Here is a 27,747-nt window from a genome sequence, read left to right as displayed (position 1 = left end):
ACTGACGTACCTGCAAGAAGAATAAATGCTGTGTGATCTCCTGAACCAGCTCCTCTTCGGCATTCTCAGGATAAAATTTGGCCAGGAAGTGAAAGGTGACTGGTTCTTCCTTTGAAACATCATGATCTAGCACCTGAAGAATTGCAGAGCAAAAGACAAACACACTATATTGGCACTTCTTCCTCCTGTGCTACCCTCAGAGAAGCTTTTTCAAGGTGTGCATTAAATTTTTTTCCCACTAAATTTATCACCTTTCCCAAAAGTTGTGATGCTACAGTTTGAAGCATTCACAAAGTCATCTATAACAAGAGGTAATATTCACTTCCCATGGTGTTTCTAAACCAAATTAATCAACAGCCCCAAGAAGTGAGTAGAGCTAGGATTAAGGCATAAATGTTCTCAGGGCCACAGAAATAGTTAAAAACTAGAAATTTATCACTCTATCTTGGGCACTGTCCTTTATGGTAGGCAGAAGGTATTTTAATTATCTGAAGTAGTGGAATCTTCCTTTATTCTTTTTTCTTGCTGCCTACTGTCAACATTTAGGTCCATGTTAGAATACAGCTTAGAGGGCTGGGCATGGTGGCTCACACATGTGATCTCAGCACTCTGGGAGGCCAAGGTGGGTGGATCACCCGAGGTTAGGACTTTGAAACCAGCCTAGACAACATGGTGAAACCCCATCTCTACTAAAAATACAAAAAAGTAGCTGGGTGTGATGGTGGATGCCTGTAATTCCAGCTACTTGGGAGGCTGAGGCAGGAGAATCTCTTGAACCCAGGAGGTGGAGGTTGCAGTGAGCCGAGATCGTGCCATTGCACTCCAGCCTGGGCAACAAGAGCGAAACTCCATCTCAAGTTAAAAAAGAATATAACTTAAAAATTATGAACTAGATCATTAAGAAATCATCTAAACATTGGCCAGGAGTGGTGGCTCACACCTGTAATCCCAGCACTTTGGGAGGCCAAGGTGGGCAGATCACGAGGTCAGGAGCTCAAGAACAGCCTGACCAACATGGTGAAACCCCATCTCTACTAAAAACACAAAAATTAGCTGGGCGTGGTGGCGCATGCCTGTAATCCCAGCTACTCGGGAGGCTGAGGCAGGAGAATCTCTTGAACCCGGGAGCTGGAGGCTGCAGTGAGCCAAGATTGCACCATTGCACTCCAGCCTGGGCAACAAGAGCAAAACTCCATGTCAAAAAAAAAAAAAAGAATACACCTTAGAGATGATGAACTAGATTGTTATGAAATCATCCAAACATTAAGTAAGCAATAGAAGTAAAATGTGTCCATCATGGCAACCCTTTGTTTCAAGGAACCTCCAGAGATGCCCCACAAAATACTTTTGAGTACAGTCTGTAAACCACTACCTGTAATCTTCGAACAATTCCTTCCACCCCTGTAAAGCTTGAACCATCTGCTCTCCAGAGTGAATTTCAAGACATAAACATGCTATGTGACAGGCTACAAGGCTCCATTAACATGTGTCATAATGTATTTCCTTTGAGGAGCAATTCCATGGCTCCTGATGCCCCCAGTCTAATATCCATTTGGCCAACACTCAGCTATGATTAAAATTCAGTTTGCTAAGAATCATGAAAAAGATACAAGAAGTTTTGCTGTCTTTGACACATAACTCTCCATGCTTCTGTCCAAATTCTAGATGGCAATGCCAAGGAAATTCAAAATCTGGTCTATGACACCCTCACTGACAACGGCACCCAGTGGCACTTAGATGCTCACCATCATTGGGAATTACCACTGAACTAACAACCAGCAGGGATTGCAACGTGAAGATTTAGATTACCGTGTACATATGTGAACACAATTTGAACATTAGCTTTGAGTCAAACTGGCAAAAAAAAAAAAAAAAAGGGAGGCTTTCATTGTTTATCATGCTCAGGTAGACAACTGCTGGGGCCACCATTTGGGGTAAGAATCAGACATTGACTTACTTTGAGGTTCAGGTGTCTTTTAGGAGTAACTGACAAAAGCACACAGTCCTGCTCCCCACCTGCCTTTCAGGGCTGGGTAGACAGGTCAATAACAAGTGTATCTTTGTGTGAACATATGAACCCATGCAGAGGGAAGTTCCCTTACGCAATTTCCATTTCCAAGCCACATTAAAATTGCCAGGAGCCCAGTTTTTTTTAACATGCCTCAGAAGCTCCAGAGAATCCTGAGGACAAAATGGACATTCTTTCACCCTGCAGACAGGCGCTCTGTATTCATAATATTAATGATTAATTCACGTTAGACTGGTGTTTCTCAAAAAGACTTTTAAAAATTCCCTAAAGAACACAAGCCCCAGTACTTTTTCAAAGACATAAATTGGTTATTTTTAAGTATAAGAAGATAACAGCAATTTTTAGTCATAAACTGAAAGGCATAAAGCCAGAAGCAATCAGGCTGGTAACAGTGGGTAAAGAAGCCAGGGCCAGCAGCAGTCTAATCCTGGTAACTTCTGCTTGCCCAGGAGAGCCTGTGAGGAGTAGGAAACCGGTAGCATCTCCAGGTCCTGCTTTCTGCATGACTTAATTCAGGAATGTGCCCCCTTCTCTACTATACAGCTACAGCGCCCCAGTGATGAGCTAGGCGCCTGCTCAGGGAAAAACTGGAAAGCACACGTCAGCCCCACCGGTTTCATCGAGTTCCAGCCCAACCTTCTTGTCCATTTTGAGCCAGGCCACTGTGTCTTTGATTGTGTACTGCAGTCCAAAGAACCAGGTTTCTCGAAGCCCCAGAGTCCGGCACACCAAATCAAATAGGTCCTTCCCTTTCCACTTCATCTGCAATAACAAACCAACGGGGAAGGACACTGTGAGCAAAAATCATAATCCACTTACACAAAAACCTTTTCTCTGCACTCTCCAATCTCAGATTCCAAAACGTGGGGATGACACTAAGATAGCTGATGAGGACTGAATTCCTAAATAATTTTAAAGCTTCCCTCACAAACCCTTGAGTGGGAAAATACCAATTAGAGCTTAATGGCTTAATCACTGCAAAGCATACACAATATCTCCCTTGGACAGTTCCTTACGGATCTTAACATCCCCAAAGCTGCTAATTTAGGAAAGCTGGTAAATAAGCATCCTCATTTAGGAGAGTCTAGCCTCTTAAGTTAACCCAGGAGATGGCTAGTTTCAAGGGACATTCATTTCCTTGAAATTTTGTTGTTGATTTTTTTTAATCATGACTTTGCCCTTTAATAAAAGGGTAGTGTTTCTTTAAATTAAGACTGGTTTTACCACAATTTTTTTTTCTTTGAAACGGAGTCTCACTCTGTCATTCAGGCTGGAGTGTAGTGGCACGGTCTTGGTTCACTGCAATCTCCGCTTCCTGGGTTCAAGCGATTCTCCTGCCTCAGCCTCCCGAGTAGCTGGGACTACAGGCATGGGCCACCACACTTGGTTAATTTTTGTATTTTTTAGTAGAAACAGGGTTTCACTATATTCGACAAGCTGGTCTCGAACCCCTGACCTTGTGATCTGCCCGCCTCAGCCTCCCAAAGTTCTGGGATTACAAGCATGAGCCACTGTACCCAGCCTGTAATTTTTTTAAAATATAAAGAAGCTGTAATCAAAGTCATAAATCATGGAGAAAAAGAACCATGAGAGACCAGACAGTCCAATCACAGGTCTCTCCTATCAAGGATGCCTAACTGAGGCCAAAGGGGAAACTACTCACTCAGTCACCCAGAGCAATTTCAAACTCCTGGTATCTAAACCCAGGTGATGAATAGATACCAATATACTGTAGTGTGTTTATCTTATAGCCTCACTTTCAAAAGAACCTGAAAGCAGTGGCTTCTAAATTCTTTTCTCAGCTATTCCATCTGCTATCTGGAAAAGCAAGTTCTATGTCTCAATGAGGGAAGAGAATGGCCGGTAGCTTAGTAAATGTTGCCACCTAGTGGCTTTCAAGTCAAACCACCCAGGATGTTCCCATCCTGCTTGCCCACTCCTTGCTGCTTGCCCCCTCCTTGCCCCAATCCCCTAAGTATCAGGTGGACATTCAAATACACACTCGAGTGCATTAGGATCATATGAGACGCATCACAGAAATGGTGGTCGTGAATGAGTAATCTTCGATTCAAATACAAGGTCGTCAGACATGGGAAAAATGAGACCACACAACTGTAGAAGCATCCGTCCTTTCCTGCCCTCATTAGACATCTCCACTCAAAGTCTTGGCACACTGAAAATGTACAATGAAAAGGAATGAAAGCCAGGCACAGTAGCTCATGCCTATAATCCCAGCACTTCGGGAGGCAGAGGCAGGCACATCATCTGAGGTCAGGAGTTCGAGAGCAGCCTGACCAACGTGGAGAAACCCAGTCTACTAAACATACAAAATTAGACAGGCATGGTGGTGCATGCCTGTAATCCCTGTTACTTGGGAGGCTGAGGCAGGAGAATTGCTTGAACCCAGGAGGCAGAGGTTGCAGTGAGCTGAGATCGCGCCATTGCACTTCAGCCTGGGCAACAAGAGTAAAACTCTGTCTCAAAAAATTAAAAAATAAAAGGAATGAAAAAAATTCTTAAGAGGCCAGGCATGGTGGCTCATGCCTGTAAATCCTAGCATTTTGAGAGGCCAAGGCAGGCAGATCACGAGGCCAGGAGATCAAGACCATCCTAGCTAATACATGGTGAAAACTCCATCTCTCCTAAAAATATAAAAACTAGCAGGGCATGGTGGCACACGCCTGTAGTCCCAGCTACTCGGGAGGCTGAGGCAGGGGAATCACTTGAACCCAGGAGGCGGAGATTGCAGTGAGCCGAGATCACTCCACTGCACTCCAGCCTGGCAACACAGCAAGACTCCATCTCAAAAAAAAAAAAAAAAAAATTAGGATTTAGAGATTTGCTATAAAAGCAAGAAGGGAAAAATAAGTTAGACCTGTGATATCTGATTGGTTTTTGCTAAAACCTGATTCCACAGGGGAGTTTTCAAGTAGGCTTTTTATTTTTAACACATATGAATGAACAGTGGGTTCTCTACAAGGTACTCAACAGGAAAGCCCATCCCTTCTCTGTGTTTGTAGTCAAAGTCAAGCCAAGCAGCAACCTAGACGAAGAATATCAAGACCGCAGCAGACTAGTAGCTGAGATGCATGCTGGCTTTTACATTTTAGCAGGGCTGTTTCTCCCATCTGTCCTTCAGCCTCTGCCCTGTCTCCTCTCTGACTATAGTGGGGCCACCGGAACACTAAAAAGATTGAAGTCTTTAGAGATTGTTTTTGAGAAGAATAAAAGAAAATGATGAGTTTTATTTTTAAAAGATGATCTCCTTCCCCTTTTTTAAAGCTGAGTAATTGGCACATCCATTTCCCATCTCCCAGTCTGACAATAGGACAAAGCATTTTTCAATTCACCACAACTTTTAATTCCTACAGGCAGACTTCACTGAAGAAATGTTATTTTGGAAAACTAGAAGCTTCATGATGCTGATTATCCTCTGGTCTCTATTTTAAGGCTGCTCCAGTATATAAATTATAAATGACTACCTTGCTACAAGATAATGTAACACTAAAGAACAGGCATTAACTTGGAAAAGTTAAACACCCAAGGGCTGAGAAGATCAAGGTAACGATTCCCAATCTGCCATAACTCATGGTCATGGCCGGGCCAGACTTTGGCAAGAAGGGGCTGTCTGCAAGTGGGATGTGCAGTGCATAGAAACAAAAGCTGCCAAGGGAATGATGAGTGAATTTCCTGACTTGGGAGTTTAAATTCTCCAGCATAAAACTGTATTAATGCAGTTTTCCTGTATTCCCTTCTACTGTTTTTAAAATGCAAAACTGTCTTTGTTGAAGGCAGAAAGACAATGTATTTGTCCCCTTGGCACCTGCAATACAGTGAGGAGAAATGCATAAACTCTGACACCAATTCAGAATGTTCTACTTAGATTTTTAACATTGACATGAAGAATCGTAGACTGTCAAGAGCTGGAAATGAGCATGAGTAATTATCTAATGTAGACTCGTCCTCTTTTTGTGCAAATAAGGAAACTAAGTCACAGGATTCTTTGGCAGCTGCCAAAGCACACACTGGCCTTTCTCATGGTGATCTAACACAGGCACAGCGCAGACGTAGAGTGCCGCTTTTCCTGTTCTGTGGGGTCCCTTTGTTCTTGCTGTCCAGCACTCCCTAGACACCTTTTCCAGTAAGTAACCAGTGTTTGAAACAAAATCCATTCTCAGAAGAGTCAGCTATTGCTCATTTACAGCTCAATGTGAATTAAAGTCTCTGTTAGCTCACACTTATTCTTTCAACAAGTATTATAGGGCACATCCTACACACCAACCAACGTTAGACACTGATGCTACAAAATGGTGGAAGTAGTGTTTTGCAGGAGAAACAGGCAAGACCTAGGTCAGAGAATGCTTTAAAGAGCTAGTGAGAGTTATATGTAGGAGAGAAGGAAATAAGTCTTTTTTAAAAGTCATGCTTTTTACAGGAAACTGCAAGTCATCTGGAAGAGCTGAAACAGACAGGAGGTGGCAAGGTGGGAATGGGGATCCATGTGGGACCAGGTGGCTAAACTTCAGGCAAAAGCCAGAGAGTCTCTGAAGACCCTTGAGCAGAGGAGTCATAGGCTCCAATATGCGTTCTGGATGTGCTGTGACAACAGGGTGGAGTAGGAGTTGAAGGAAAGGAGCCCTGGATCAAGAAGGCCAGAAAGTAGGCCAACCCTTGACATAAGGAAGGCAGTGAAAGGGAGAGAAGGCAGCCTGAGAAAAAGAAAAGAGGCAGAGTCACAGAACAGAAACAGAGGAGATAGAATCAAGAGGGACACCTGTGTGTCTGCCTTGAGTACCAGGTGGTTCCACTAAAGGAGAGATGGAATGGAGGAGAAGCAGCGACTCTGGCAGGGATAGATGAGCAATTAAGTCTTAGACGAGATGAGTGAAGATGCCTGAGGAAACCAAGTAAACACATGCAAACATATTTGATTTAAAGCCCTAATTCCACTTACAAAACAAAATGTTGTCTTTAAGCAATTAAGAAGTTTTTCTGTTTGATTAAACCTAACCTCAACATGTTGTTACCTACATCAGTTTCCACTGTTCAACATGCCCTTCCCCAAATACATGAGGTTTGCTCGCTTTTCCTAATTTGGGTTTCTACTTCCTCAAAAACAATCGCCATGGTCACAGTTGCTCTTGGTGGTTCTCAGGACGCCCTGGGGAAAGAGGTCTTGGGGAGTGGACGGGGCTTCCAGGTGCCAGCCAACTCGCCGGAATATAACCAAGCTCATCTTCAGCATCATCACTCATCCACTATACCATGCTGATGCTGTGAAGTGACTCACTGTCCTCTAAACGTCTCCCGAGGCTGTAGGTGCCTCAGCACAAGGGTCGTATTAGTGTCTTTCTTCTCCACACAGTGACCAGGCAAGTGTATACCTACAAGACATGGCAAGCAATGGCTGTCCGAAGCACGGACTTAACTACTTCAAAAACTCAAAACTCAAACACTTAAAGCCAGTTAACTCTCACTCACCCACTTCTTCCACAAATAGTTAGTGAACACACACATTGTGTCCAAGCACAGCCCAAGGTGAAGGGGACAAATGGGGAATAAGAGACAAGTCTCTACTTTCAGAGGTGTAGGATATGAACCAGCTGGGAGCAGATAATCACCTCCTTCACCGCACACATAAAAACCCCAGGAGTGGGTTTTCAGCACTACAACACTTGTGAGAGCCACGACAGGGACACCCAGGGGCTGCAGGAACCTCCTATCTTGAACAGGTAGGGAAAGGACATCTAAACTGGCTCACAGTAGAAAAGAGGAACCAAGTGAAGACTGGGCTTGGGGAAGGAGGAGCCAGCAGGAAGTATGCTCCAGGCAGAGGGAATAGCATATGCACAGGTCTAGAGGCAAAAAAGAGGTCAGTTGTCCTTACAGGAAATGGGAGTAGGACAGTTCAGTCTGGCTGGAGGATACTGTTGTGTTTCTAAAAGGACCAAAACTACAATCTAAAATCAAGAACAAAAATAAAATAAAATAAAAAATAAATAAACAAAATCAATTCTTTGTTAACTATCTCTGCCTCTCTCATCTGAACCAAAAAAGACAGAAAGTTATCTGGTGACCATTTTCTCCATTCTCCCAAGTATGGAACACATTAATACCATTCTAGAAACAGGAGAGAAGTTAAATTGTTACCTAAGTGGACGCCCCAGGACACGAGGGCTTAATCTTTCCAGGAACTAGTCTAAAAGGAATATAGATAAGTGATGGTTATCTACTATTGGTAGGAATCTCTGCACTGTCACTGTGTGACCTTGGGCATGTGACAGAACTTCCTTGTGCTTTGCAATGGGAATAATAAACAGAACCCATCTTGGCAGATTGATCTAAGGATTAACTGCATTGATACATTTTCAAACCTTACGATAGTGCTTGGCCCATAGCAAATAAATACTCAGTAAGGAGCAGTTATTGTTAACTGAAACCCTGCCTCCTCTCTTTAGATGCTCAAGTGGCACTGTTTAAGACCTCCCAGCCCTGCTTCACACCAAGGATGACAGATGACAGATCACAAAGGGCACCATCAATTCTCATCAAGCTCCCCATACTATCACTCATTTGACAAACCTTTATTGAGCATCCACTACGTCCTGGTCACTGTGCTCAGCACAGGAGATAAACAATGGATTGAGGACAAGACACTGTCCCTGTTCATGTCTGACAGGGAAGACAGGTAAATGGATCACAAAAATGCAACGCAGTAAGTGCTATCAGAACAAGGTGCTGTGGCAACACAACTCGGGCCTGAGTCCCGAGGAGTAAGGTCTTTACTGAGGAGATGCTGTCTGAGCTATGTCTTGAAAGCCAGAGGGTAGTTCAGCTGTGGTAAAGGGGCTGACAAGAGCAAGGTCACGCCAGCCAGAGGGAACAGCAGGTCTGCCGCTTGGGTCCAAGCTGTTGCAAAGTGAAGGAATGTTCTTTGCACTTTTCTAGTATCTGACAAACAGCATAATTATCCTATCTGCAGTACTGAATGTTCAATGCGGTACTGAATATGCAGCTTCAGCCGGTGCGTGTGACAATTCTGACTCTCAACACTGAACCGGGTTGTTTAGTCACTGATTCGGAGCAGTGATGCACCCTGCAGCAATACCTGCGGGGCTCCAAGAACCTAGGACTAGTGGGATAAGTCTCATGTTTATTTTCTTGTTAAAAAATGTCCTTTTTGGATACCTGATGGCACATAAGCCTTTCAGGCCCTGCACTCATGCCACTTGAGGGCCTTTTTTTAGGGTTTATCATTTTTCCTCAACAGGTTGCTAAAAGAACAGCTCCTGGTTCTGATTAAATGTTCATTTAAACCCATCACTTTCCACCCGACCAAAGTGTTCAGACTGCTCTGGATCCACCACGGTTCCCTGCTTCATCTCAGCCGAGTGAAGAAGAGGGAAGCTAAGGGGCAGACACTCATTTCACAGAAGGAAAGAGAGAGGTGAAGGGAGTGAAAAAGGTGATGGGGGAAGAAGAAAAGCAGAAAGGAGCACAAATGTGGACTCCAATGCCTAGAAGCTCCCCCTCCCAGGCCTCCTCAAGGTGCCCTTCAGGCGTAGAGGCTAACGGGAGGGAGTCTGGAAGTACGATGCTTCTCGCCTTTGTGGCTGTGGTCACCCATTACTTTAACAGGCTGCAGTGCTATTTCATAGATATATACTCGTGCCTGTATCATAGATAGATATGTATGAACTTTATAAACGGGACTAAGTGCTGTCAGCTTGTTATTTTTTTGTAGGAGCTGAATTTATGAGCTTCACCCAGAGTGAAGTGCTTGTAATTTATCAACCTAGAATGTTATAAGTAAATAGCACTAAGCACTTATGCTCCACAGCAGGAGCGTAGCTGGAATGCTGTACTTTTCTGCTACAGGAAGCAACCAGCACCAATAGCCTGCAGGACTGATTGGTGTCTAGTAACCAGGAAAGCATTAGGAATAACATCTACTGAACAGCCATCTTGCAACTGGCCAGGTTGAGACTCAACCCTAAAACTGCCATTTGTTTCTCGCTTTGACAGCTGCATTTCTCCCACTGCTTTCCTTCTTTTTTTTTTTTTTTTTTTTTAAAGATGGGGTTTCACCATGATGGCCAGGCTGGTCTTGAACTCCTGACCTCAGGTAATCCACCCACCTCGGCCTCCCAAAGTGCTAGTTCTCCCACTGCTTTCTTTGGGACATATAGCCATCAGCAATCGAATCCTGGTATCTGCTGATACAGCAGTGTAGGGTAAGAAACCAGACCCCATGACAGGAAAAGGCCCCAGTTTGAAAAGGACAACTTTCTTGAAGAAAGTGAACTGAATTTGGCTACTACATATGAAATGCTTAAGTATTAAAACCTACAGAGAAATTTTGGCTTTAAAGAGAAGACTAAAATGTGGAAAAAGCTAAGAGAGAAGCAATATTCCGTTTCATAGAGGTCTGTTGGGCTAAATTATCAGCTACACAAAGAATGCTGTTTGACTGGCTGTCTCCTAGGCAGAAAATGAAAGAGAACTGAGGAACTCAGCATTCACTTATCAGTTTCTTCTAATTAGCTCACAAGCTGCCCTAGCATTTGCTGTAAAACTTGTCAAAAGGTTAGCTCCCATACAGATAAAGCAACAAAAGGAACAGTATCTCCCCAGGCTTAGGACATGTGCCCCATGTCTGTCATTATTTCAGAAATGGAAAACCAAAGATGATGTGATCTCCCCTCTCAACTGTTTATCCATAACTGATTTCTGCAGCCATAGCTGGCCTAAGAGAACAGGTTTATAGAAGACTTGAGATTTAAGATGCTAATGCACCAGATCCAAACCTGAATACAACTTTTGTCTGTTTTGAAAAATAGATGCCAAATACCTCAATTTATAAGAAAAACACAATGGAAAAAGTTATAAAAGTAATTTTGCTGTTCAGTAAGTGATAATAAATTCCATTAAAATCTATTCTGGGGCTGGGCGCAGTGGCTCGTGGCTGTAACTCCAGCACTTTGGGAGGCCAAGATGGCCGGATCACCTAAGGTCGGGAGTTTGAGACCACCCTGACCAACATGGAGAAACCCCATCTCTACTAAAAATACAAAATTAGCCAGGCATGGTAGTGCATGCCTGTAATCCCAGCTACTCAGGAGGCTTAGGCAGGAGAATCACTTAAACCTGGGAGGCAGAGGTTGTGATAAGCTGAGATTGCACCACTGTACTCTAGTCTGGGCAACAAAAGCGAAACTCCATCTCAAAAAAAAATCTCATCTATTCTGATTAAGCGAAGAAGATAAAAAAGTGCAATAATGTAAGTCTCACATTGATACTCTCAATTCAGGGTATGGTATCACACACAACAAAACCAGTTCTTGTGTCTTATGATTAAACCACAAAACCATCATGCTATTTCTTTTCACAATTAAAGGATACACCACATCTCAGCCATTATTGTCAACATGAAGGGAAAAGAGATCCTCCAAATAGAAATAGATCATAGGTCAACACCTGTGAAAAGAAGGGGGAAAAACAGATCATAGCAAAAAGAGAAAGAAAGGGAGGGAGGGAGAGAGAGAGAGGGAGGGAGGGAGAGAGAGAGAGGGAGGGAGGGAGAGAGAGACTTGTTTCCTCCATTCTACCAATCCTGAACCCTACATCCTTCATTTAAATCTGGGCAAGATCTCACAAACTTGGAGGCCGAGCATGGTGGTTCATGCCTGTAATCCCAGCACTTTGGGAGGCCAAGACAGGCGGATCACAAGGTCAGGAGATCGAGACCATCCTAGCTAACATGATGAAATGCCGTCTCTACTAAAAACACAAAAAAATTAGCAGGGCATGGTGGCACGTGCCTATAGTCCCAGTTACTCAGGAGGCTGAGACAGGAGAATTGCTTGAATCCAGGAGGCAGAGGTTGCAGTGAGCCGAGATCGCACCACTGCACTCCAGCCTGGGTGACACAGTGAGACTCTATTTAAAAAAAAAAAGATACCACAAACTTGAAACCTCCTCTTTATAAAAAAAACCCAACTCTAATCTCTTGCCCTGTCAGTTTCTGCCATAATCAACCACAGCAAGTAATTTTCTTCTCCCAGTCCTCCAATCATCTCTGTTATTATGCTAAATCTATTTAAATTATTGCCTTCAATTCTTCATCAATTGCTTCCTCCCTCCTTCAACCAATTACCCTACCATATTACAACCCAGCCTATGTCCTCCCACGTCAACAAACTTACATGCTTCCATTTATTTGTAACCAGACCTTTCTAAGATCCATTCCTTTGTCTCCCTACTGTTCATGCCCCCAATACCACAAACATGAATCAGTCTGTGTTTATATGTATTGAGAAATGAGCTACTTGTCATTCCCTAAGTTTCCTGTCTTTCCTCCAATTCTGCAGATCACAAACTCCTTGAAGGCAAGGGTACACACACACACACACACACACACACACACACACACACACAGAATAAGTCTCCCAGAACCCAAGCAAGTGCTACATAATCTGTGGATACTCCATAAATGCTTGATGCTTGTGGTTGGCTGATGATGTTGATGATGATGATAACTAGATGAGGCTTCTGAGTAGAACAGTCTTCTAAGTAATGATTGCAATGAAGCAAGAATTTATGACACTTCTTATTAAAATTGTAATTGCATAATTAGGCCTTAAGGTATATATTTTCCCCCTTTGGTAACACATACTGATTTCCACTCTCTAAAAATACCTTGGCAAGGAACTCTAAATCTCAAAGAACCAAGAAAATTTTCCACAGAACAAAGACTAGTAAGAAACAAATCACAGCACCTTGGGAAGCCACAAAATGGAGCTTTTAAACTCTGATAAGTCTTTCAAAACCAAATGAAATACAGTTTTTCAAGGGAAAAAGGCCTTACGCTTGCCGTTTCTGGCATCTTTCCTGCTTAAGTGCAGAGCAGTTGCGGGAGCAGCAGGAACCAGGCAGGGAGGTCTGTATCCTAGATTCTCTGCCTCAACCACACACAAGTCTATGACTTGGATGTGCCATGCAGCTCAACTGGGCCTCAGTTTCTTCATTGGTAAATCTCTTAGGAGCCATGCAATCACCATATTTTACTATGCAGTAAGCAAAGAAGATTCACTTCAAAATCGACTGACAGATGACAAAGCAAAAAGAAATAATACAACCATGGTGCTATGAAAGCAATACAGTCCCCCCAAAAGCAAAGATGACAATCTCTATCTTTGGAATTTAGCTCATAACATGAGAGCAATCACAGCTCTGTCAAACAGCTATAAAACACCCAAACCCGCTGTGCTGGGTAAGTCACTTAACCTCTTTGGGTCTCGGCTTCCACAATCATCAAGTGGTCTTTCATGGTTAACACCACTCTCTTAGTCTATGAGCTTGACATGACTTTGTATAAACCATGTAGCACATTTTGACTGCGACAGTAATTTTCTTTCAAGCTTTTAACATCTCATTCTGTATCTTAAAACCATTTTCAGGGATATAAATGACTTCACCTTTAGTTTATGTGTGGTTTCACATTCTTTTCCCTCATTCAGGGTCTGCTATCATATTCCTTACTCAGAATAATCATGAGTTGACTGTAAAATAATGAACTCTCACCAGGCGTGGTGGCTCATGCCTGTAATCCCAGCACTTTGGGAGGCTGAGGCGGGTGGATTACCTGAGGTCAGGAGTTCAAGACCAGCCTGGCCAACATTGTAAAATCCTGTCTCTACTAAAAATACAAAAATTAGCCAGGTGTGGTGGCAGGCACCTGTAATCCCAACTACTCGGGAGGCTGAGGCAGAAGAATTGCTTGGACCCAGGAGGCAGAGGTTGCAGTGAGCTGAGACTGCACCATTGCACTCCAGCCTGGGCAACAGAGCAAGACTCCATCTCAAAAAAGAAAAAGAATTCTCCGATGTAATAAAATTGAGAATGATAATGCTGCTGAAAAATAGCAGTTTTTATCACATAGCATGTTGCTGCTATTCAGTAATTGGCAAGGATTACAAATGTGTGATATATTGAGAATAATAATTTTGCAGAGTGCTACAAATAGGAAATAATAGTAAATTCAGCACAGATAAGGCACAAGGCCAAATTTCAAATGCCTAAACATCAGGTACAACAAGCAGACTATGAAACACAACTCCTGACTAAGTATCAACCAACTGATTACTCCTCCCTGGACAATGTAAACATTGTGATCAGTATGTAATAGAGCATTCCTTCCAAAAAGCTCCCAGCACAACAGAGCTAGAGCATAATCCCTTCATGTGAACCAGCTTCTCTAGAACCCAGATCCTTGCCTGGAAAGAAATTTTGAATATTCTGTTTTAACTTGACCTTTTGATTAAGTTTCATGGTCATCAATGACAATAAAACTGACTTTAATAACATTAGAAGGTATAGGCATGAGTAGGTAGGACTGGTAAAAATGTCTGCAGATGGATGAGAACTACTGTGGGCTGAAGACTAACATATTTATGAGACTGATTTAATCTCAAAATCAATATGATTAAGAAGTAGGAAGATGCACTGTTGGTGAATTTAAAACCACAGCATCAGTCAAGATACGTTCAGTAATTACCCCGGGCTTCAGTTTTACGTTTTATCTGAAAGTCAACCCATCAAAACTATTAAAACAAGAAGACAAAAACTGGCAAGGTGGAGGGGAAAGATATAATCAATATAACTCACTCACTAAGAGAAAATTTATATAAATTTTCCAAAGATAGGTCCAAATTTGGCAAAGAAGCAAAAAAGAGAACAGTAGCAAAAGCTTTGGAAGAAAAACAAGGCAGTGTCTTTAGAAAGATGCGGTCGGACACCACCTAGTGGCCAGAGAGATTCCTGCACTAGGACAAGCACCTTGAGTCAAGACGAGCGACTAAAGATTTCATTAACATTTTTTTCCCTGAAGTCAGCACTACTTTGGTAATAAATTTTGATGCGCTAAAAACGTCCTAAAACATGTGGATTAGAATCTAGATTAGACAAAGCACAGACAGAAGGACAGAACACATCATCCTCTAACAAGAATTGAGAAGCCTCGTCACCAGCTGGCTAGAAAGATTGGCAGCTCTGAGAAAACTCAAATCTGGGTTTTTAAAACCTCAAATGCTTTAATTTGTGAAATTAAAAATAAACAAGACCCAAAAATGTTCTTGGACAGAAATGTAAAACTAGCATGAAAAACTGGAGAAGTCATCAAAAACAAAGAAAAATTTCAAAACGACACACTAGGGACAAAAGAATGCAGAATATAATTAACTATGGCAGAAATCCAAAAAGAATCCTGCTATCACAGTGGACATCAAACTAATAGAGATCTATTACATAGCACGCTACAAAAAAGAAGATCCGACTGGCACAGTGGCTCATACCTGTAATCCCAGCACTTTGGGAAGCAGAGGCGGGCAGATCACGAGGTCAAGAGATAGAGACCATTCTGGCCAACATGGTGAAACCTTGTCTCTACTAAAAATACAAAAATTAGCTGGGCGTGGTGGTGCGTGCTGTAGTTCCAGCTACTCGGGAGGCTGAGGCAGGAGAATCACTTGAACTCAGGAGGCAGAGGTTGCAGTGAGCTGAGCTCTCATCACTGCACTCCAGCCTGGGGATAGAGCAAGACTCCGTCTCAAAAAAAAAAAAAAAAAAGAAGAAGATTCTTCAACAAGAATATGGCATAAGGTAAGTTCATTTATTTGGACCAATTATAGAATTTAGAAGGTCTACAATTATTAAGGCATGGATAATCTGAATAAGGTTCAAAGAAAATAAAGGCAATGATTAAGAAGAAAATTCACATTTTCTAGTATGAGACACTTCCTATTCCCACATTCCCAGCACACAACAACATAGGTAGGTAATATTTATCAAATACTTACTATGGGGGTCAGGCCCTGGACCAAGTGCCTGTAAAGGTCCACCTCATTCACGTCTCAAAACAACCCTGGCCGGGTACGGTGGCTCACACCTGAAATCCCAGCACTTTGGGAGGCTGAGGCAGGAGGATCACTTGAGGTTAGAAGTTCAAGACTGGCCTAGACAACATGGCGAAACCCCGTCTCTACTAAAAATACAGAAATTAGCCAGGCGTGGTGGTGCACTTCTGTAATCCCAGCTACTGAGGAGGCTGAGGCATGAGAATCGCTTGAACCTGGAAGGTGAAGGTTGCAGTAAGCTGAGATCGCACCACTGCACTCCAGCCTGGGCAACAGAGGGAGGCTCCGGCTCCAAAAAAAAAAAACACAAAAACCCTATAAAAAAGATACTATTATTCTCCTCATTTTATAGATGCAACAACTGAGGTTTAAAAAGTTAAGTTCAAGGTCACTTGGGAAGCAGGTAGCAGCCGCAGGGCTTTTCCCAGGCCAATTTACCCCTTCTATCAAGGCTGCAGCTCTTATTTCTTAAGCAATATTCTTCCCATCCTCTAGATTTTCTCACACCTATCACTCAGGTCTTGAAATAACTTCCTACCAAAGAAGGAAATATGAAAGGGAGAGGAGCACAGTGAGCCCCTTCTGCCCAGATCACCTAAAATAAGATGCTAAAGCTGAGGGCCTCCCCTCATTTTTCAGAATAACTAAGGCCCGGAGGAAGTAAGTGATATGCCCAAGGTCACACAATGGCGCTCTGCTGAGAAGCCTGGTGTTCAGACATCAGTTTAGGGATCTTGATGGTTTTACACCAGCAACACCCTGATTGCATGCAGGAACCAGATATGAAAAGTGGACTGACCTCCTGAGCTCAACTCTGGTCAGGCTTGACCCAAATTCCCTTCTTCCTGGCTGATCTCGGAGACTGAGGACTGGCTCCGGACCTCAGGACCTCCTGAATCTTAGGCCTAGTAGGTCTTCTGCTCATTCTTGGTCACAGAACCCCCGATCCTGGGATTCACTAGATGCTTAGCGTCTGCATAGTTTCATCCCAGCCCCCACCCAGCGAGTCCCACTGCTGTTCAGATTTCAAAGTGATACCCTGCCCAAAGCATTTGCCTTCAATTGTTTCCTATTTCCAACCTCTCTCTCCCCACCCCAAACTCCAGACATTCCAAATCATTCTGCATGCAAACCACTTTAAATCACACTCCTAGTAAAAACTTCAAAGCTCTTTGTCACACCTGATGAATACAAGCTCTTTAACCTGGGCTTCTTGAGCCTCTAGTATCTAGCCTGAACCTACCAATTCACACACATCTCTAGCTGGGCACGGTGGCTCATGCCTGTAATCCCAGAACTTTGGGAGTCTGAGGCAGAAGGATCCCTTGAGCCCAGGAGTTCCAGACCAGCCTAGGCAACATAGCCGGATCCCATTTCTACAAAAAAATACAAAATTAGCCAAGTATGGTGGCACATGCCTGTAGTGCCAGCTACTGGGCAGGTTAGGCAGGAGAATTTATTTATTGAGGCCAGCAGGTCAAGACTGTAGTGAGCTGTGATAGCGCCACTGCACTCCAGTCTGAGTGAGACCCCATCTCAAAAAAAAAAAAAAAAAAAAATCACCCCCACTCCCTGCTCAAACCACAGGATTCCCACCCACTGCCTTTGCTCAAGCCACATCTCCATGGTTCACCACACAGCACAGTGATTTCTCTTTCCCTCTCAACTAGCACACCCTCATTCAATATATATACATATTTCTTTGTGTTATCTTTTCATGTGTTTTCCTGTTTCTCTAGGCCAGGAGCACCTTGGAAAGCTAAACCTTCCCTCTTACTATCTTTTCTGTAAGTTCCAATGATTTAAATACAGGCTTTTCCAAAACTGCACTGTCAGTGAGAGGGAAGTGGATTTTTTTTTTTTTTTTTTTTTTTTTTTTTGAGACGGAGTTTCGCTCTTGTTACCCAGGCTGGAGTGCAATGGCGCGATCTCGGCTCACTGCAACCTCCACCTCCTGGGTTCAGGCAATTCTCCTGCCTCAGCCTCCTGAGTAGCTGGGATTACAGGCATGCGCCACCATGCCCAGCTAAGTTTTTTTGTATTTTCAGTAGAGACGGGGTTTCACCATGTTGACCAGGATGGTCTCAATCTCTTGACCTCGTGATCCACCCGCCTCGGCCTCCCAAAGTGCTGGGATTACAGGCGTGAGCCACCGCGCCCGGCCCGATTTTTTTTTTTTTAAGATGGACTCTGGTTCTGTCACTCAGGCTGGAGTGCAATGGTGCGATCTTGGCTCACCATAATCTCCACCTCCCAGGTTCAAGCGATTCTCCTGCCTCAGCCTCCAGAGTAGCTGGGATTACAGGCATGCGCCACCACGCCTGGCTAATTTTGTATTTTTAGTAGAGATGGGGTTTCTCTATGTTGGTCAGGCTGGTCTCGAACTCCTGATCTCAGGTGATCCTCCTCCCTCGGCCTCCCAAAGTGCTGGAATTACAGGCGTAAGCCATCACACCCGGCCAGGAAGTGGATTTTAAAAGTTAAAGAACAATGTGGTCTGAACAGATAACTAACTTTTCAAAATCCATACATGAAAGAGTCTCAGAATAAAGATGTTTCCAATTGCTACCTAGGTGGACATAACAAATATTATGAGAAGACTCGAGGCTGAATGCAGGCAGGAGTATTCTGACTATGTTAAATATGCAACTAGACTGCTTAATTGTTACAAGATAAGCCTCATTTTAAGCCAAAGGTAAGGAATTCTCATTATATCATGGGTAAGTGAAAATGATTCACTTACAGAAAATGTTCCCTTGATTCAAAATGACAAACTAGACGTTGAGGCAATGTAGCAGGGATCGTTAGTCATGTAATTTACCTGGCAAAAATGTAAGCCACTGGCAAGTTTACAAAATGCTTTCAAGATAGTATCATATACCAAATGCAATAAAATAATGCCATAGACAAATAGTTGTTAATTCGAGGAAGGCCTTCAAAAGATCTCTTCTTTCCACTTTCTTTTTCCTGTTTACCAAATACCTAAATCCTCTCCAGGTTTCTAACCTTTTCTCTCCTACTTCTCTTTTACACTTCCTGTTTAGGTAGCATAGGATAGTGGAAAGAGGGCTGACCTGAAAGACAGATGACCTGGCTTCAAATCTCAGTCCCACCACTTAGAAGCTGTGCGGTGACCTTGGGCACAAAGTGGAGGAAAGCCTTGAGCAGAGCCTAGAAGGAGAATGAGTAGTTCTGCCAGGCAACAGTGTGAAGGAGGGACCAGGACAACAGGCCCAGAGCAAGAGGGTGTGTGAGGAAGTGGAGGAGAGGCTGAGAAAGGGAGCAAACTGACGAGAGGCACTAAACTTATTTCCTTTTTATTTTTTAAAATTTATTTTATTTATTTTTTGAGACAAGGTCTCACTCTGTCACCCAGGCTGGAGTGCAGTAGTGCAATCAGGCAGCTCACAGCAGCATTAACTCCCAGGTTCAGGTGATCCTCCCACCTCAGCCTCCCAAGACACTAGGACCACAGGTGCACAACACCACACCCGGCTAATTTTGTATTTTTTGTAGAGACAGGGTTTCACCGTGTTGCCCAGGCTGTTATTTCCTTTTAGGTAACAACCCTTATACAGTAGCACTTATCTTGTGCTAGGTACTATTTTAAGTACTTTACCAGTAGTAATTACTCAATTTTAATTCTTGCAACACTATGCGGGAAGAATTATTATAATCACCATTTTACAGATAGGGAACAGAGGCATGTGAGGCGATTAAGGAACTTGTCTAAGGTTGCAAAGCTGGTTAGAGGCAGAGCCAGGAATCAAACTCTGAGGCCTATGCTCTTGTCTCTAGGCTATGCTGCCTCAGCGGCCCCAATAAGGAAACTGAACCTTGAGCTAAGACTTGCTCAACTTACATGAGAACCTCAATGTGAGGTTCAAATAAGCAGCTGCAGCCCTTACTGGTCATTATTAAGTTAAAGGGTGTGCCCGTCTATTCTCCCTATTCTCTCATTACCTACCTGTCCCTGTGCTCTTCTGCCTCTTTCAGAATAGATAACAGCTTTATTGAGCTTTTAAGCATGCTATGGATCCTGTCTGAGCTTCCATTTCCCCCCTTAAAGATGAAGCCAATTACAGAACCTAGGTCCAAAGTAGCCCTTGATCATTGCTAGGAGATATTCTCTGCCTGGTCCATGTGGGCACCCAGTAAATCACAGAGCTGGGCATGGTGGTTCACACCTACAATCCTAGCACTTTGGAGGCTAAAGCAGGAGGATCCCTTGAGCCCAGGACTTTGAGACCAGCCTGGGCAACCAATGTAGGGAGACCCTGTCTTGCCCCATCACCCAGGCTGGGGTGCACCCAGGCTAGATCTTGGGCAATCTCCACCTCCCAGATTCAAGCAATTATCCTGCCTCAGCCTCCCAAGTAATTGGGATTACAGGTACATGCCACTGCAGCCAGATTTTTCTATTTTTAGTAGAGACGGGTTTTCACCATGTTAGCCAGCCTAGTCTTGAACTCCTGACCTCAGGGATCCACCCGCCTCAGCCTCCCAAAGTGCTGGGATTACAGGAATGAGCCACCACACCCGGTCAACCGTCTCTATTTTAAAAAATAAATAAATAAAAGAGACAGAGTCTCACTCTGTCACCCAGGCTTCATGCAGTGACAGGAACATAGCTCACTGCAGCCTCAAACTCCTGAGCTCAAGTGATCCTCCTGTCTCAGCCTCCCAAGTAGCCAGGACTACAGGTGCACCCAACTATGTCTAATTATTTTATAATATCTCTTTTTTTTTTTTTTTTTGAGACAGTCTCACTCTTGTCGCCCAGGCTGGAGCGCAGTGGCGCAATCTCGGCTCACTGCGATCTCCACCTTCTGGGTTCAAGCAATTCTCCTGCCTTAGCCTCCCAAGTAGCTGGGACTACAGGCATCTATCACCACGCCTGGCTTATCTTCATATTTTTAGTAGAGACAGGGTTTCACTTTGTTGCCCAGACTGGTCTTGAACTCCTGGCCTAAAGTGATCTGGCTGCCTTGGCTACATCTGACCTCAATAAAGTGCTGGGATTATAGGTGTGAGCCACTGTGCTTGGCCTATTTTGTAATATCTCTTGAATGAATAAATGAGTCTGTTATATCAAATGAGGTAGTATTCATTTAAAGCATTATCATGGCACCTAGCACAAAGTAACTGACAGTCCCTAGCACTTCATCCCACACAAAGGCAGAATGGGGTCCAGTGGAGCGCTAGCCAGCGTCCATTCTACTTCCTTCTTTACACGCCTTCATTAGCTCACATGCATTCATCACTCACCCCTGCCTGTCCATGTCCTAGACCTGAGCAGTGGCACCCATGCCATCCACAGGCACTGCTTAAAACCCATGGGAGAGGCTGGGTGTGGTGGCTCATGCCTGTAATTCCAGCACTTTGGGAGGCTGAGGTGGGTGGATCACGAGCTCAGGAGTTCAAGACCAGCCTGACTAACATGATGAAATCCTGTCTCTACTAAAAATGCAAAAATTAGCCGGGCATGGTGGTGCACACCTGTAATCCCAGCTACTCAGGAGGCTGAGGCAGGAGAATCACTTCAGCCCAGGAGGCAGAGGTTGCGGTGAGCCGAGACTGCTCCACTGCACTCCAGCCAGGGTGACAGAGAGAGACTTTGTCTTAAAAAAGAAAAAAAGAAAGAAAGAAACCATGGGAGAGCAAAGCAGTAAAAAAGGTAGATAACAGGCCTGGCATGGTGGCTCACGCCTATAATCCCAGCACTTTGGGAGGCTGAGGCAGGCAGATCACCTGAGGTCAGGAGTTTGAGACCAGCCTGACCAACACGGACAAACCCTAACTCTACTAAAAATACAAAATTACGCCAGGCGCGGTGGCTCACGCCTGTAATCCCAGCACTTTGGGAGGCCGAGGCGGGTGGATCACGAGGTCAAGAGATCGAGACCATCCTGGTCAACATGGTGAAACCCTGTCTCTACTAAAAAATACAAAAAATTAGCTGGGCATGGTGGCGCGTGCGTGTAATCCCAGCTACTCAGGAGGCTGAGGCAGGAGAATTGCCTGAACCCAGGAGGCGGAGGTTGCGGTGAGCCGAGATCGCACCATTGCACTCCAGCCTGGGTAACAAGAGCGAAACTCTGTCTCAAAAAAAAAAATAAAAAATAAAAATAAAAATACAAAATTAGCCAGGCATAGTGGTACGTGCCTGTTATCCCAGCTACTCAGGAGGCTAAGGCAGGAGAATCACTTGAATCCAGGAGATGGAGGTTTGCGATGAGCTGAGATCATGACATCACACTCCCGCCTGGGCAACAAAGTGAGACTCTGTCTCAAAAAAAAAGTAGATAACAGTCTTTCTTCTGAAACAGGAATAGATATTTCTTGGTGCACTAATATAGAGTACGCAACTATTACCCTGTATAACTACACTACCCTCCAGAGTTTACATCTTTGAAGATGATGGTTTGCCTGGTCCTAGGAGTCTAGGATTTAAGATTTTACTGAAATTGCCAGAATTGTTCTATCTGTCTTCCCCTTTTGAAAGTTCCTTCCATTATGGACAACTTGTGTCCACTTGTATGCTGGAATGATCTGTAATGTTGGTATTTAATCTAATCATAATCCCACTTGGGTATGTGAAAACATTTAGAATGCCAAATAACAGGAGAAGGAGGCTTTGTTTTCAATATAAGATAGTATTAGGATCTCACAACTTCCTATTTGGCTTTTCTTACTGATAGATTGAATTATTAGAGTAAAATTCCAGCCTAGATAAGAAATAACATAACCATTTAGTCTCCTGGCAAATTACACTCAGCACCCACTTTCTCAAAATGACAAATAACAAATCTTTCAAGTGGAAAAAGCTTCCAAAGCATCCAGCCAATTGTGCAATGCAGCAAGTAGTACAGGAAAGAGATTTTTCCCCCTCTCTCTGCAGTAAAAAGAAAAAAAGTCTGAACTTATTAGCATTAGCATAAAGTAACGTGACTCATATATTAACTGCCACTGGTTCTGAAATTGAGTCCTTCTTGAAAAGCTACCTACATTTGACCTCAATAAAGTCAAGAATTCTATAAGTACTCTCTCTCTCCTTTTTTCTTCAAAATGCATCTGCCATCCCCTTGCATCAGCACCTTGCTCAGTTAATGGACAACATAAAAAACAGGAAGGAGAGTAAAATTAATCACTTATCTGAGCCTTATCATCATAAATCAAACGATGATTACTTTCAACAGAATATGTGAACATGGTTTACAAACAGGTTTTTCCACTGGAATTCTGAGGTTCAGTGAGGTGTAATGGCTTGATAAATCACAACAGGGTAGTGCCCATGGTAACCAGAGCCTCCTACATTAGGCCAATTATAGTCTCTTCCATATCTTCCTTTCTGCCAGGGACTAAGCATTCCATGAATCCTCATTAGAACTCTGCAAGGTCAGCATTAGTAGTCCCATTTTACCAATGAGAAAATAAAGACAAGAGAGCTATGTATCTTGTCCAAGGTAGAAGTAATTTAGCTAGAATTCAAGCCCAGGTCTGTCTTCTTTCAAAGCCCATGTACTTTCTACTACTGCTCTGCTACTCAAAGTGTGGTCCTTGGAGTAGGAGGCATCAACACCTGAGAGTTTGTTTTTAATACAGAATTCTCAGTTCCATCCCAGAACTGCTGAACCAGAACCTACATTTTTCCAAGATTCCCCAGGTCATTTATGTAAACATTAAGGTTTGGCAAGCTTTGCACTATATATCCTGCCTCTCTGAATGTCACTACTATTATCCTTTTCTATAGATCAGTGGTTCTCAATGTGGTCATGGAGGTTGCGTAGGGACAAAGAGGAGATTAGGAGGGTGTCCTCCCTATCCCAGAGACACTTGACAATTTCTGAAGACATTTTTGGTTGTTACAACAACTGGGGTGGGGTGAGGGAATGCTACTGACATCTAGTAGGTAGAAGGCAGAGATGCTGCTGAACATCCTAGAATACACAAGACAGCTCCCCACAACAAAGAATTATTCAGCCAAAATGTCAATAGTGCCAAGGTTGAAAAACCTTGCTCTAGCTGGTAATATTGTCTGTCATCTTTGGGTCTGAGATCTGCTTAATGAAGAAAAAAGAAGAGTTTTTCCTGGCAAAATTATGGCTGAAGAAATGTCATAAAAAATCCCTTTCCTGGCTGGACATGGTAGTTCACACCTGTAATCCCAGCATTTTGGGAGGCCAAGGAGGGCAGATCACCTGAAGTCAGGCGTTCAAGAACAGCCTGGCTAACAAGGCAAAACGTCGTCTCTACTAAAAATACAAAAATTAGCCAGGCATGGTGGCATGTACCTGTAATCCCAGCTATTTGGGAGGCTGAGGCAGGAGAATCACTTGAACCCAGGAGGTGGAGGTTGCAGTGAGCCAAGATTGCCCCACTGCACTCCAGCCTGGGCACCAGAGTGAGACTCTGTCTCAAAAAAAAAACCAAACCCCTCTTTCCTTACAGTCTAGTCTCTCATACCCTCTCACAACATCTAACATCTATCAAATAGTAACTTAGGTCAGAGATCAGCAAATTATGGCCCACAGGACAAATCCAACCCACCACCTATTTCTGTGTGGCCTGAGAGCTAAGAATGATTTTTACTTTTTTTTTGTTTTACTTTTTTTTGTTTTTTAAGTGGTTGCTCTGGGATTTATTATATAATCTCAACATATCAGAATCAGCTTCAGATTGGCCGGGCAAGGTGGTTCACACCTGTAATCTCCTCACTTTGGGAGGTTGAGGTGGGCAGATCACCTAAGGTCAGGAGTTTAAGACCAGCCTGGCCAACATGGTGAAACCCTGTCTCTACTAAAAAATACAAAAATTAGGCCGGGCTCAGTGGCTCACACCTGTAATCCTAGCACTTTGGGAGGCTGAGGTAGGCAGATCATGAGGTAAGGAGTTCAAGACCAGCCTGACCAATATGGTGAAACCCCATCTCTACTAAAAATACACAATTTAGCCAAGCATGGTGGGATGCTCCTGTAGTTCCAGCTACTTGGGAGGCTGAGGCAGGAGAATTGCTTGAACCTAGGAGGCAGAGGTTGCAGTAAGCCGATATTGTGCCACTGCACTAGAGCCTGGGAGACAGAGCAAGACTCCATCTCAAAAAAAAAAAAAAAAACAAAAACAGGGCCAGGCGCGGTGGCTCAAGCCTGTAATCCCAGCACTTTGGGAGGCCGAGGCGGGTGGATCACGAGGTCAAGAGATCGAGACCATCCTGGTCAACATGGTGAAACCCCGTCTCTACTAAAAAAAATACAAAAATTGGCTGGGCATAGTGGTGCGTGCCTGTAATCCCAGCTACTCAGGAGGCTGAGGCAGAATTGCCTGAACCCAGGAGGCGGAGGTTGCAGTGAGCCGAGATCGCGCCATTGCACTCCAGCCTGGGTAACAAGTGGGAAACTCCGTCTCAAAAAAAAAAACAAAAAACAAAAAACAAAAACTAGCTGGGAGTGGTGGTGCACGCCTGTAATCCCAGCTACTCAGAATGCTGAGACAGGAGAACTGCTTGAACCCAAGGAGGTGGAGGTTGCAGTGAACTGACATCATGCCACTGCACTCCAGCCTGGGTGACAGAGCAAGACTCCGTCTCAAAAAAAAAAAAAAAAGAATCAGCTTCCAGTTTATATTAGCTTAATTCCAGTGATATATAGTTTTATAGGAGTTATGCCTATATAATCCCATTCCTTTTCCCCCTTTTTCACAGCCTTATTGTTATACATACATCTATTACACATCCATCTATTAAACTTACATACCCAATAAAACATTGTTATAGTTATTATTTTACGAGCTGCAGCCATTTCTTCAGCCCATAGAGCTTTGCTCCCACCCAGCTCCTTTGTGCTGTTATTGGCAAATGCATTACACATACTTCATATTTTTTATAAGCCTAACAGAACACTACTATTATTATTATTTTTGATATGGTCTCGCCCTGTCACCCAGGTTGGAGTGCAGTGGGGTGATCTCGGCTCACAGCAATCTCCACCTCCCAAGTTCAAGTGATTCTCCCGCCTCAGCCTCCTGAGTAGCCGGGATTACAGTCGCATGACATCTCGCTCAGCTAATTTTTGGATTTTTTTTTTTTTAAGAGACAAGGATTTCACCATGTTGATCAGGATGGACTCGAACTCCTGACCTCAGGTGATCCACCCGCTTTGGCCTCCCAAAGTGCTGGGAATACAGGCGCGAGCCACCGTGCCCGGCCAATTTTTGTATTTTTAGTAGAGACGGGGTTTCACTATGTTGGTCAAACTGGTCTCGAATTCCTGACCTTGTGATCCGCCCGCCTCAGCCTCCCAGAGTGCTGGGATTACAGGCATGAGCCACCGCGCCCTACAATTGTTTTTCTTTTCTTTTCTTTTCTTTTTTCTTCTAATTTTTATTTATTTATTTATTTTAGAGACCGGGTCTCGCTATGTTGCCCAGGCTGTTGTGTGGTGTATATTCACAGGCACGATCTGACTACAAATCAACATTGGAGCTTTCACTTGCTCTGTTTCCGACCTGGGCTGGTTCACCCCTCCTTAGGAAACCTGGTGGTCCCCCACTTCCGGGAGGTCACCATATTGATGCCGAACTTAGTGCGGACACCCGATTGGCATAGCGCACACTACAGCCCAGAATTCCTGGGCTCAAGCGATCCTCCCACCTCAGCCTCTGGAGTAGCTGGGACTACAGGCACGCACCACAGGGCCCGGCAATTTTATATAATTGTTTTTTTTGTTTGTTTATTTATTTATTTATTGTTTTTCTTTCTTTCTTTCTTTCTTTTTTGCTACAATTGTTTTTTAAATCAGTTAAGAGAAGGAGAAAAATATGCATTCATACTTTTTTTTTTTTTTTTGAGACAGTCTCGCTCTGTCACCCAGGCTGCAGTGCAGTGGCGTGGTCTCTTCTCACTGGAACCTCCTCCCAGGTTCCAGCGATTCTCCCGAGTAGCTGGGACTACAGGCGCTACTATGCCCAGCTAATTTTTTGTGTATTTTAGTAGAGACGAGGCTTCATGGTGTTAGCCAGGATGGTCTGGATCTCCTAACCTCGTGATCTACCCGTCTGGCCTCCCGGGATGCTGGGATTACAGGCGCATGCCACCTAACCCGGCTAATTTCTGTATTTTTAGTAGAGACGGAGTTTCGCCATGTTGGTCAACCTGATCTCGAATTCCTGACCTTGTGATCCGCCCTCCTCAACCTCCCAAAGTGCTAGGATTACAGGCGTGAGCCACTGCACACAGCCCTGGAACATTATATACATGCTATTTTATACAATTGTTTTTCTTTTCTTTTTAAAAATTTTATTTATTTATTTATTTAATTTTAGAGACGGGGTCTCGCTATGTTGCCCAGGCTGGAGTGCAGTGGATATTCACAGGCAGGATCCTACTACTGATCAACACCGGAGTTTTGACCTGCTCCATTTCCGACCTGGGCCGGTTCACCCCTCCTTAGGCAACCTGGTGGTCCCCCGCTCCCGGGAGGTCACCATACTGATGCCAAACTTGGTGCGGACACCCGATAGGCATAGCGCACTGCAACCCAGAATTCCTGGGCTCAAGAGATCCCCCACCTCAGCCTCCCGAGTAGCTGGGACTACAGGCGCACGCTACCACGCCTAGTTAATTTTTTGTACATTTTGGTAGAGACTGGGTTTCACGGTTAGCCAGGATGGTCTGGATCTCCTGACCTCGTGATCCGCCCGTCTGGCCTCCCGGGATGCTGGGATTACAGGTGCATGCCACCTAACCCGGCAAATTTCTGTATTTTTAGTAGAGATGGGGTTTCACCATGTTGGTCAAACTGGTTTCAA

The 27,747-nt window shown here is 43.9% G+C and overlaps 1 protein-coding gene across 5 annotated transcripts in view; it reads right to left on the bottom strand.

Moving 5' to 3' along the window:
• The window catches only part of NF2 (NF2, moesin-ezrin-radixin like (MERLIN) tumor suppressor), a 90,823-nt gene that overhangs the window by 56,996 nt on the left and 6,080 nt on the right, over positions 1–27,747 (bottom strand). For all 5 annotated transcript variants that reach the window (XM_012464952.3, XM_012464951.3, XM_021666149.2 and 2 more), the window contains exons 2-3: positions 2,666–2,791; positions 11–133 (exon numbers count right to left, since the gene is read on the bottom strand). In XM_012464952.3, the coding sequence (XP_012320375.1) occupies positions 11–133; positions 2,666–2,791 (249 nt within the window). The remainder of the gene's footprint in view (positions 1–10; positions 134–2,665; positions 2,792–27,747) is intronic.

This window comes from Aotus nancymaae, unplaced genomic scaffold (genome assembly GCF_030222135.1).
Source record: "Aotus nancymaae isolate 86718 unplaced genomic scaffold, 86718_ANA_hifiasm-v0.15.2.pri h1tg000076l, whole genome shotgun sequence".
Taxonomy (NCBI): Eukaryota; Metazoa; Chordata; class Mammalia; order Primates; family Aotidae; genus Aotus; species Aotus nancymaae.
The sequence above is the reverse complement of the archived record's forward strand: the minus strand, read 5'-3'. Positions and strand labels throughout refer to the sequence as shown.